We start from the raw sequence: 11,971 nt of genomic DNA on the forward strand, positions 1-11,971 counted from the left end.
TATTACTACTACTACTACTACTACTATTCTACATCAGACTTCATTACTGTACCTCCACTGCTATCAAACCCCCCCTTCCACCTCGTCTCTTCTCCTGAGCCCATTGGACGGTGCGTTGCTGCCAGGCACGAATGGAGAGGAGAGAGGCCGACGGACGCGAGGAATTTCAAAATAAAAGCTCTTCTGTTTGTACCGGAGACGTGGCCCTGCCGTGACAGCAGCGCCGTAACGTGGCAGTATCGTTCTTTCCCCCTCCCCACTTTAAACCCTTATTTATGGTGTCCCTGTTGATGTGCCCTGTATGTATTTTTAAATTCTTTGATTGGTTCAGGAACTCCTCTGTTCCTGTGATAATGAACTGTGGTGGCCATGGAAGCTTTAAGGAAAGCTTTTTTTTTCTTTAGTTTGTTTTTTTTTAATCATGCATTTGTTTCCAAGTATGATAGAGATAAGGGAATGTCTTTGTAAGGTCTTGATTTTGCACCATGATGAATTTTCGAGTTGAGCTGATGATTTGCCAATAGTTGAGCTTATCAGAGGAGGAAGCGTTGGAGCCGCTGGAGGAGTCCAACTTCTCACCCGCTGAGATAAAGCTGCATCCACTGAAGACGAAATTTTAGGAGATATCAGAGTTTTTGGGGGGTGATTGTTGTGCAGTATTATGTGCATGAACTGGGACTCCTCCAGCGCTCCACCACTGTAGACGTGACAGAAAATATCCTACAGACAATGTGATACAGGTATATTTATTTTAAAACTATTTATAGATAAAGTAACTATGTTCTAGCGCCATCATCTTTTACATTTCACATCATTTTAGCCGAGTAGGTTTTTATGAGAAAAAAAGTTAAGAAGCGAGCACGTGCAGCTGTTTGAGCTCAGAGCATGCGCAGCAGAGCGAGGACGCAGCAGAAGGCTTGACGAGTTTACACAGAAGGTGTCGTTCCGCGTGCGTTTTTTTTTTTCCTCAAAAAGCTGTAAAGTCTTATTTGTTCTTGTCGTTTGTCTGCCTACAACATTGCACTGAACGTCGTGTTTTTTTTTTTGTTTGTTTGGCCGTTACTGAACACAAAGGGCCCAGCGGCGCCGCTTCACACCGACGCTCCCGTTGTTTACAGAGAGGAGGAGGAGGAGGGGCCCGTCAGACATGGCCGCCTCCCCATCATTTCCTGTCTGGACCCCCCCCCCCCCCCCCAGCTCCGCGCGCAGTCGGCTCCGCAGCAGCAGGATGGACTGAAGTGTAAAGAATGTGCATCTGTACATAAACGATATATTTCTCTGTAACTTTTTTTTTTGTCAGTGTTAGTCGAAGGTGCTCCTGGAACTTTTTTTTGTTTTTGTTTTTTGAGTTTGGGGGATTTCTTCCGACCAAAAGGAAAGAAGTGACTGTTCTCCAAGTGTATGACTGTAGCTTTTTGTGATGTCCGACACTGCTGTCTATAGGCATTTTAACCCCTGATTACCCTGACCCTCCCCCACCCCTGCCAAGAAACTCCACTGCATGTACGATGCCTGGGACAGCTGGGCTCTCGCCGCCCCCCATCGACCTGACCCCATCGTCATCACCACGGTGACAGCCCAGCAAGCCACGTGTCTGTATATAGTGAATGTTAAGTATTTGCAAGTACTTTTCTGCATTACGTTCATTTTTCTGTTTTTCTTTTTTTTTTTTTTTTTTTTTTTAATTCGTTTCTTTCTCAAATCCAGTGTGTTTAGTGGAAGTTTTCTTTCAGGTCGCCGGATTTCCAGTCGGGCCCTCCTGTGCAAGTGTGTAATATATTTGAATGTTCCATGCTTGTGGACTCTGTAGCTTTTTTTTTTTTTTATTTTATTTCTGTCACATACCGCTGGGTTTGTTATACCACTGGATGTACAAATTGTAAAACAAAGACACTAGAGAACTAAGGCAGACGCCAAATTTTTTTGTTTTTGTTTTCTAAAAGCTGAAATGTGATCATGCAATAGTTTTAAGGATAGAGGGAGGTTATATTCCATGAAGGCCTCCCAAAACTTTTGGGCCTCTTGTTTGCATCATCAGAAGGGGACGGTTATGTCGTCATTCCCCATTTCACCCCCCCCCCATCTTACTCACCAACGACTGATGTCACTCCTGCCCTGCAAAGACAACACGCAGCAGCTACTTTCTGTGCGCTTTAAAGGTCAGAGGTCGTGACTTGGCTGTGGATTTCACATCAGCGCTGGTAACTAACCACTTGTGTTCGCCTTTTAAGTGACAGGAAGTAAAAGTGGGCGAGTGTTGGTTTTTCGGGGGCAGAGTTCAGTACCCCCAGCTCATCCAGGACATGAATTCAAAGCCATTTCAGTCCTCACTAGTTCTTCCAGCAGCCTAACAAGTGTCTGTTCTGTCAACCCTCTCACCGCACCATGTGGGATAATAGAATAAAAACAAAAAAAAGATAAAGCACATAATCATTTCCAGTGCCTCTCTGCCCACCTTCAGACATCACTGTAACTCCGCTTCAGATGTAAACATACGGGCATGGTTCAGTTTTAATGGCTTTAATAATAAAATACAGTCAAATGTGAACAAGCGGTTTGGTTTGTTAATGTGTTTATTTGTTTCATCAACAGAAAATATGAGGGTGAAAATAGAAGAAAAGGGCGTGCTGAACACAGGAATGAGTGAAGGTGTGTCTGTCAGTGTCGAGTTCGGCCGTCACTGAGCGTGAACCAGAGCGCCGGCTCCTTGGCCGTAACCGAAGCCTTTGGGCCCAAAGTTCTTGGCGTAGCATGCTGTGGAGGGAGAGGAAGTAAAGAATGAACATTAACAAGCTGCAGATTTCCAAACTGTGTCCTGGCATAACCACCATTTAAACTCATTTTCTCTGTGTCTGAGATGCCACATTGATCAAATCTCATCCTCCAGGCTTCCATACAGTCCAGTTTTAACACAGATAAAACACCCGATCTTAACTTGGTACACAAATATCTTGATTTACAGACACACAACATCACTTCAGCACCCGAAATGTATGCACTTTTGGTTTATGTCCTCAACAAACACATAGATTCTCTTGACAAACAAATGTTTTCCTTTTCATTTGAGAAAACCTCATGAAATCCCACAGTGGTGAAACAAAAAGCATGTTTTTGTCCCAAAGAAAAAGTCAGCCTCCAAATCAAGGAGCTGATACCATCCCTGAGCTCCACAGGTAGGTGAGCTGCAGCTGGTGTTTGCATGTAATTCCAGCTTTGACCACCTTCAACAGAAAACACCTGCCTGTGTGTGTGTGTGTGTGTGTGTGTGTGTGTGTGTGTGTGTGTGTGTGTGTGTGTGTGTGTGTGTGTGTGTGTGTGTGTGTGTGTGTGTGTGTGTGTGTGTGTGTGTGTGTGTGTGTGTGTGTGTGTGTGTGTTTCCTCAGCTCTAACACCTCCATGTGTTCATCTCACACCGACGTTTCAAACAAGCACACTGATCGGGTTGTGGTTGCAGTCAACAGTGAAGTGCAGGATTGTTGACTTTTTCTTAACTCTGCAAACAACACTGGTTTAGCTTTGTACGTCTCAGGTCTGCCGTCCACATCTGTCTTCAGAATGCTCCTGATGAGACAAACAACATCCAGCTGCTGCCCAGAGTCAGGACGTCTCAAATCGCTGATTGAGCGCAGCAGCGCAGTTTGGCCTTTTTGGGGTTTAGAGCTGAGATGCAACATTCCTCCTCATCAGTACAAGGTTTTATTATGACATTCAGCAAACAGCTATCTGCTGACGTCTGTGTGTGTGTGAGTGCGTTAGTCCTGTTTAGCCAAACCATCCCATGTCGTGCTGATGAGGACTGAGAAATGCTGGACAGTGAGCGGCTGTTAGCTTAACGAGGCCAGAGTCGTCCAGCCAAACCAATGCTCATGTGAGACCCTGTGTGTGTGTGTTATGTTTCAGGGGGTTGTTACATGAGAGCCAGGTCTGTTTTTGCTCACATGGTCACAGCAGTGACTCAGCTGCTCTCTGCAGAATGCTGTGGAACTCACAGATTGATATTTGGGAAGAAAAAGTTGAATTAGTGTTTGTCATCATGCAAGTGTTTGTTCCCAATCTGTGCTTTCAGTTAAATGCTAAAATCAGCAAGCAAACAAGCTAACTGGTGTAATGTTTACCGTGTTGACCGTCTTAGTCGAGCGAGTTAGCATTTGCTGGTTTGCGCTAAACATAAAGTAGAGCTCAGGCGGGTGTGGATGGCTAGTTTTGCAGGTAATAGACAGCTTCACGTCACAGGGAAACGCTCTCAGTCTGTGGTCTGATCAGATTTCAGGGCCAATTTTCACACTTCCCATCAGTGTTCAAGCTCTCAGCTAAGCCTGGCGTGATCATTGTTTTGCGACTGGCTTGAAGAAGTGAAACGTTTGGCTCGGCTGTTGTCTTGGCAGATGTCTGTTTTAATCCGAATATCAGCACGATGTGAATGAACACAAAGTGCAGCTGAGGCTGCTGGGAATGCCGGCTGTGTTGACAGCACTCTGCTGTAACGCTGTCACAAAACACTACATATCATCAGTTAATAGTATCGTTAGTGTTTCCTCTCACCTTTGCAGTAGATTTCTCCATCTTTCTCAGTCTGAGTGGTCGACTCCAGGCTCTTGCCACATTTTGCACATCGGAAGCAGTTCTTGTGCCACGGCTATGAAGAGAAAGAGAGAGTTTTCTGTCTTCATGCTTTTAAGTTAAATCCACCTTAAACTGTCGGGCTTGTGCAGCATTAAAACTCTTCTAGTGTTTGCGGTTTTTTAGAGCTGATAATTACAGATGTTTGTTGGAGCATGTGTCATCGTTTCCTTCATCAAATCCCATCAAAGCAGCTCAGTTTCCCATCAGCCCGCAGGCATATTTAAATGTCTTTATTATACTTAAAATGACATGTTGTGCTTAAGCCAGAGATTAGATTTCCTCCAATTAGCGCACACATTAACAGCTCTCCGCCCCATGACATCACCTGCTGTAAATCAGCCCGTGTGTGAATCCACATGTGATCAGTGACAGGAAATGGTCCACCCCCATTTTTAGAGGAGACAGAAGTCCTCAGAACGCGACTCTTTGCTCCTCGGTGGACAGCAACGTTCTTCCTCAGAACCAAACATCGTCATGACTTCATCTACTGTAAATCTGTGTGTCAACAACTGCCAGAACCATGGACTCCCTCACGCGATTAGCGCCAGCTGTTAGGGAGCACCAATCCAAACGTTAAGGAACGGCTTCAATGAGAAAAACAGGATTCGCGTTCTCTCATTATGAGAGACCACACCAAACCTCCTGCATGTGGTTCAGCACTGTAAAAACCATGTGTGTCCGATCCAGCCGCACTTTTTTCACCCCCGTGGTTTGTGGAGTTCAAGGAAGCAGCACTGCTTGGTTTAGAGGTCTGATTTCTGTGGGGGCTGTTCATGTTAAACTGCACACGATTATTGTTCTGTGAATACATTCTGCATATTTAAAAGGAAGTTCACACTGCAGCTTCAAGTCTGTGGAGCACATCACGTTTAGTGTCAACAAGAAACATCAGAGCAGAGTAAGAGGAGCGCATTCTTTAAACCTGTGGGAGAGATCTTGTTCTCAGGCACGGCCTGGTGCTACACTCTGCATTAGTGTTGCCACAACAATAAATGAATCCTCGCCTTAGCCAGCAGTCGTAATTTTTGCGACTTGGCTCCACTTGTGAAAGCCAAATAGTCGACTTGGCTTTTATCTTGGCAGATGCCTTAATTTAAAGCCTGCATGTTGCATTAAGAGTGTGTTTTACTCTGCAAACACATCTTTCTGGCTTTACTGTCAGTTCATGCTGGTATATTTACTATCTTCTAGATATCAATGAAGAATGACTATGTTTAAATGCAAAAAATCTTCCACCTTTTGCCCTTACTCCTACAGAAAAAACATACTCCTATGAAGCTGTTTCCATGGCCAATGAAAATGAATATTCTACTGACTTGAGCTAAATGCTAAAGTCAGCATGCTAACATGATCAAAAGGACAATGTCAACATGCTAATGTTTAGCAGGGACATTGTTTATCATTTTACCCCCCTTAGTTTAACACGTTAGCATGCTAATATTTGCTAACCAGCAGTAAACACAGAGTGCTGCTGCTGAGGCTGATGGGAGCGTCCTTTGATAAACCAAAGTGTTGGACAAAGACGTTGACCTGGACCAAACCGTGGACGGATGTTGCCACCCCCCCAGCAGACGATGCTTTAGATGGACCTCACCTTGCCTGCCCCCATGATCTTCTCAGCTGCGTAGACAGAGTCATTACACCGGGCACATTTCTCTGAACCCCCAAACTTCTGGGCAAATTTGGACGGGTTGGGATTGGTCGTCGGCCTGTGAGTGTGTGTCCTGTGGGGGGGGGTACAAAGCGTCATTCAGTGTATTGAAAATCTCAGTGATCTCTGATTAAACCATTACTCTGTTATCTAAAGGCTCAAGTTGCAGTGGTAGATGTTTGATTTTGAAATGAATGAAACATCTGCCCCTGAAACACAACACAAAGAGCATCGGTCACGCCTCCTCTTGAGAATGTGTTTTCTTGTGAAAACATTTACTCATTGACTCACAGTGAAGCAAGTACGAACTAAAGCACTGACCTCTGCAGTTATGAACACCTGAGCTCTGCATCAGTTGAACATTAAATATCTCTTGAGACAACTTTATCAATGATTTCAATTTGCCATTTTTAAAAAGACAAAAGGACCAGAAATAAACCTGGCACATCCCCTGTCCTCAGCCAGTGGCGGCAAATAGAGCAGGGCATGCTGGGGCCGGTGCTTATCGAAGGGCGGCTGCCAGCCCCCGAGGCCCCTGGATGAAAGCCTTTGTGGCAGAGGACAGAGAGGAGGAGGTTTGCTCCTGCTGGTTGCATAATAATCTCTTTCAAAACAGTCATCACCTGACGTCTGGTTGCAGGAGTAAACATTCTGGGTAGACGTGTGTGTGCGTCAGTGTTTTCCTGCTTGTTTTGGGTTCTCTCACGTCATGTGTGTATAAGGATTAGAATGGACTTACACAGTCACTGCTCAGGTTTCACAATGGAGACAAAGTAGATATAGGTATAACTCATATCATTCATCTGAGTCTCAGGCTTCAGCTTTGACTTTTCTCTTGTTGAAGCTACTCTGTTCCCTAAAACCAGCTAGGATGTGCTGCAGCCAAGCTGGGTTTGATTAAGAGGCCGACTGTATGCAATATTCCTGTCGAGCTTAGTGGTTCAGGCAGTGAGAACAGAAAAGGATGCAGGGGAGGCAAGAGCATGGGAAGAGCAAAGGTTTTCAGCTTTGACATGTTTAAGTTGGAGGACTCGATCTTAAATATGTACTTTGCCTGTTAAAAGTCCTCAAGCGCCATGACTGCTAATCTGTACTGTAGCTGAGTGAAACTCTCCTTATTGACATGACAAAAACCTGAGGCCCTAAAAGCCAAAGAGAGCCAAAACCTTGTATATCTTGAATTCCCACTGACTCCTGCTCACGCTGAATATTTGACATTGGCTTTCATAAACTCTTTTTTTTTTTCAAGCGTATGCATTTGGGAACTATTTCCAGTTCTGCACCATGAATGCATGCTGTTAGGAGACAATAGCACTGACAGCATCAGCAGCCACAACTTGCAAACATCCTGACACACTGAACCCACTGACCTCAAGCTCACTGCTAACACTTGTGCAATTAAGTGCGGTGAATGACGCCCTATTCAGAAAGATGTCATTTGTGTTGTGCTGAATCTATAAACGTGCAAAACAGAGTTACTGGCTTAGTCCTTTCAGCACTTATGCAGCAGCTCAGCTTACTCTTCCTGTTTGATTCCCAGCCGCTCTCCTCGGTCCATGTTGAGCGTCCCGGCCCCCTGACCATAGCCGTAGCCTTTAGGGCCATACTTCTTCCGGTAGCAGGACTTGCAGTAGATCTCCTGGTCATGAATCGCCAGTGTGGTGCTGTCTAGGGCCTTCCTGCACACCACTGAGGGCACAAAGAGGGAAGGAGTTATGGAAGCGGGACGGTGTCGGTATCGTCCTGTGATCAGGATGCAGCTGAAAAGTTCTCAGAGAAACAAAGTATCTGCTCTTGGTTTTAGGAAGAGACAGGGCAACACTGTGAGCTTAAGTGTGACCAATGAACTGAGCTGGAAGGGTCAGCGGAAGTGGGAGCACTGCCAGAGTGAAGCGCGTATGAACTTTGACCACTTGCATGTCACCCGAGTTCATCTGACGCTTGATTTGCTACAGCCGTTTTCAGTGCCTGCACCCGTCTCTCAGTCTACACCTGAACAGAGAAATCAGTTTTTGGCAGCTTTGTGCAAAGTGAAGAACACATTGTTTAAAACACACAAGCACTGCAGTGGCTTAAGACGACACACTGGCCGTTGGGATTATCGAAATTCTTTACACGCTGGCTGGCACGGTATGACCGTCTGATACTGGCTTAAGATTTCACACAACAGGCTGGAAAAATGCTCCGACTCATGTCTCTCTGAGCCCATGGCCGATGCCTTTCACAAATCAGATTCATCTCACATTTCCTGAACCATATTTGTCGCAAGTGTTCCCCTCCACTTGGACCATGAATCATTATGCGCTGGCACTGGCAGAGAGTAGAAGCAAATCCAGAAGATGAAGCCACAGAAAGTGTTCAAAGTGACCTTTATGTCAATATATAACTGTCTTTCATGCACAGAAAAGAATGAATGTCAATCTGAGAAACCGGAGGAAAAGGCAAACCAGAGCCAAGGACACCACGTCCCCTTGCTCATCACGTCTTCAGCAGGATCGTCAGACAAAGCTGCCTTTGTGTGGGAACTGCTGGACAAGAAACTCATCTTTTGTGGCTCAGATTGCTTTGCTCTCTTCTTGATAGCAGCTAAATGAAAGCATCTGTATGATCTCAGCCTCTGTGTAAGGTCTTTCCTGGAGCATCTTCACTGACATTTCAGGGACGGTTCAGGAGCAGGACAAGCCACACACCCGTCAAACAACCTGACAACAATGCAGTGGGAAGTCAACAAGCGATGAACGGTCAGAGATGTCAGTACAAGCTCCCTTTGATGAGCTGTGGAGAGGTGAAACTGAGTCTCTGAGCGTTCATGGCACTCTGATGCTCGAACCAAAAACAGTCAAATACAGCAGAAGTTACCTCCTATATTATGACTCCTATCATATCACAACAGCTACTAAAATGTCTACAGAGCAAATAACAAATGTGTTTGTCTGCGTGTTAATGGGAAAACGCAGACATCTGATGTAAAATATATTCTTTATTGGCTAAAACATGCTTTAAATTTAAGTGTAGACATTCCAGCTGAACTTACTGCAGAGAAAACAGCATTTGTGGAAACTCTTCCCGTCACACTGCACCTCCTCAGCATGGTAAACTGTCCCCAGGCACGCGGCACACTTGTTGCCTCCTCCCCAGTTTGGCATTGCTTGTGGTTCTGCAAGGAGATGCAGAGATGACGTGAGAGACTGAAACATCTGGGGCGGGGTTGTTTCTTTTCATTCATTTGCACACGCACGTCCACCTGTGGAGTGTGTGTGACCATCGTCGCCGCACCGATAAGCTCTGCTGAGGAGTAAATACCTCGCTCAAAGACACAGCATCTGTAGTTCCAGATGGAGAGAGGAGCGTGTTGCTCCTGATGATGGCTCAACTGCTGTTTAAACCCTTGAAAAATCAGCGAGTGCTTGTTCTTCTTAAAGCACACAATGGCTTAATTGTAGCGTACTGAAATAACTCCACCTGCCATTGAGAACACCTATCACCACATTTGTAGTGAAAAAACAATACGGCAGACTGATACCCAAAGGAGTGTGTCGGGGTGTTGTTCCTCACGGCATTTGTTGTCTGCGGGCTGCAGCTACAGGACACAAACACAAACAGCGAGGAAGAAGCGTGAGCCTGAAGTAAACACTGCTGTTAGCACACAGAGCCCACAGGATGCATCATCCGCTGCCTGACTCACATGTGCCTCTGTCTGTAATTAAAGACTCACTCCCCTTTTAAAAATGTGTCGAGAAGACCTTGCTGAGGTTCCAAACGGGACGAATTTAAGACTTTTCTGGCACATCACTGCAAAGCAAGCCTGCTGTCATATCGTACTTTAAAATGAATGATGAATTGAAAAGAAAACACAAAGCAGCCAGCTTGTCAGCCAGGAAGGCCTCCTCCCAGCTGGATACGAGACTTCAGGACAGGCCCAAGAATGAGAAAGGATGAAAAGAGCCCTGACATTAGCCCTCCAATTTCCCACGTGATGTCACCAGAAGAGCCATCTATATTAACTCTATATCTGTCTGAACATTGTTTGCAGTCAAACAGGGTTTTGAATCTCCCCTTTCCAGCAATCAAGCAAGCGCCTCTCTCTCAAACCTTTCTTGGTCTTCCAGACCTAAACTTGACCTCCACTGATCTGACAAACGGCTGCCTGAAACGCTTTGCCGTCTTCTGAGAGCCTTCTCCTTCTCCAATTGTCTTAACTTTAAGAGTGCTAGGCAGCTGCTTTGCTTCCTGATTGTTGGGACAAGGGTTGAGGAGTCCGAGTTTGCATCACCTGACCTTTCCAAAAGATGATTACGATCACGCAGTAGACCTGAAAAGCAGATGGAGGTCTGAGATCTTGGAAAAAGTTATCTCAAAACTCTCTAATTGCCCAAACTTTCCATTGGCACTAATAACATTAATCTTGTTTAAAATGTTGAAAAGAATGCTTCATCTTGAACTTAAGTCTTAATCTTCTACTCGCTTAACTATTCACAGAAACAGACATTTTCACCAGGGATGCACACTTTTTGTCATACATATGTGTATATTCCTGTGTGTGACCGTGTCATCGGTTACCTGACAGATCCCCTACAGTTCATATGGAGCACATTACTGCCACTCAATGAACTTCTATCTGAGTTTGAATTAATTAAATGAATCTTTCCTGGCACTGCTTCCATAGCCTTTCAGAGGATGCTTGGCATGAGGCACTGTGTGTCTGTGTCTGTGTCTGTGTCTGTTCAGGGTCCTCACTACATGTCAGTGGAGTCACCTGATTAGTTTCTCATACAAAGGTTATAACTTCCATTTTGCCACGACTTTGTAAAGTCACGATAAAAGCACAAAGCAACGTTAACCTGTTATTACTACAACACTGTAAATACAAGTTTATTTCAGCTAGCGTGTTGTCGATGCTAACGTTGCCGTTCAGCTTCTGAGGGACCTGTTGATAATTTGCTTTGAGGTGTTTTAACTATCTTAGCTCACGAAAAACTATGGCTCTTGTCTAGAGTTTAACCAACTGCTGCCCTTCTCCGCTTCATTTCCATCGACCACAAATGCCAAAAAACAAAACGGTGTATCCAAGCTGAAACAGTAAAAACGTTCATTTACACCCTGCAGCTTAACTGCCCTGAAGCTATTTGTAAAGGTATGAAACCAACATAGTTAATGTGATTTAGTTAGTAATTAACAGCAGCCAACCTGAAACGAACAACACCAAGTTCAAGCAGAGTGAGCTGGAATAAAAAAAGTCACCTTGACGTAAAAAGCAGGTAAGGTGTAGATGTGGAAATGGCTGAGCTCCAGCTGAATGGCTTCAGTGTGTATCCGTACGGCTCTCCTCTGCACTGACGCTGAAACGCCACAGACTCCACATATTTACCGTTACAGGGCAAGGGGAGGTTTTTCGAAGGGGCGTGAACACAACACTGCCGCCTTCAGGTGCTATGAGAAATTAGAAATGGACGGCCGTGAATCGTTGCTGCTCTTGTACACATGGTTTTAGAAAATTCAGTCATCCTAAAATACTATCTAGTTAAGACTTTTATGCCCTAAGTGCATTTCAAATACACCCATGTTGCCACTGAAACGTGTACCGTGGCAGCCGTGTTGATTAGAAAACTGTTCAGATCATTAAACACAGACAAGCCATATTTGATATTATTCCCCCATAGGTATCCATTGCAGGAGAGCACTTGAGGAGAGTTGTGG

General features: G+C 45.0%; 1 protein-coding gene across 1 annotated transcript; it reads right to left on the minus strand.

The window, feature by feature from the left end:
* Positions 1–797: 797 nt before the first annotated feature.
* On the minus strand, positions 798–11,612 carry csrp2 (cysteine and glycine-rich protein 2). The gene is made up of 6 exons (XM_070991935.1): positions 11,516–11,612; positions 9,309–9,431; positions 7,795–7,963; positions 6,218–6,347; positions 4,543–4,636; positions 798–2,754 (listed from the first exon to the last, which is right to left on the minus strand). Exons 2-6 carry the CDS (start codon positions 9,418–9,420, stop codon positions 2,678–2,680), a joined length of 582 nt encoding a protein of 193 aa, XP_070848036.1. The 5' UTR covers positions 9,421–9,431; positions 11,516–11,612; the 3' UTR covers positions 798–2,677.
* Between the last annotated feature and the right edge of the window lie 359 nt (positions 11,613–11,971).

The sequence above is a fragment of the Chaetodon trifascialis genome, chromosome 22 (assembly GCF_039877785.1).
Source record: "Chaetodon trifascialis isolate fChaTrf1 chromosome 22, fChaTrf1.hap1, whole genome shotgun sequence".
In the NCBI taxonomy this organism is placed as follows: Eukaryota; Metazoa; Chordata; class Actinopteri; order Chaetodontiformes; family Chaetodontidae; genus Chaetodon; species Chaetodon trifascialis.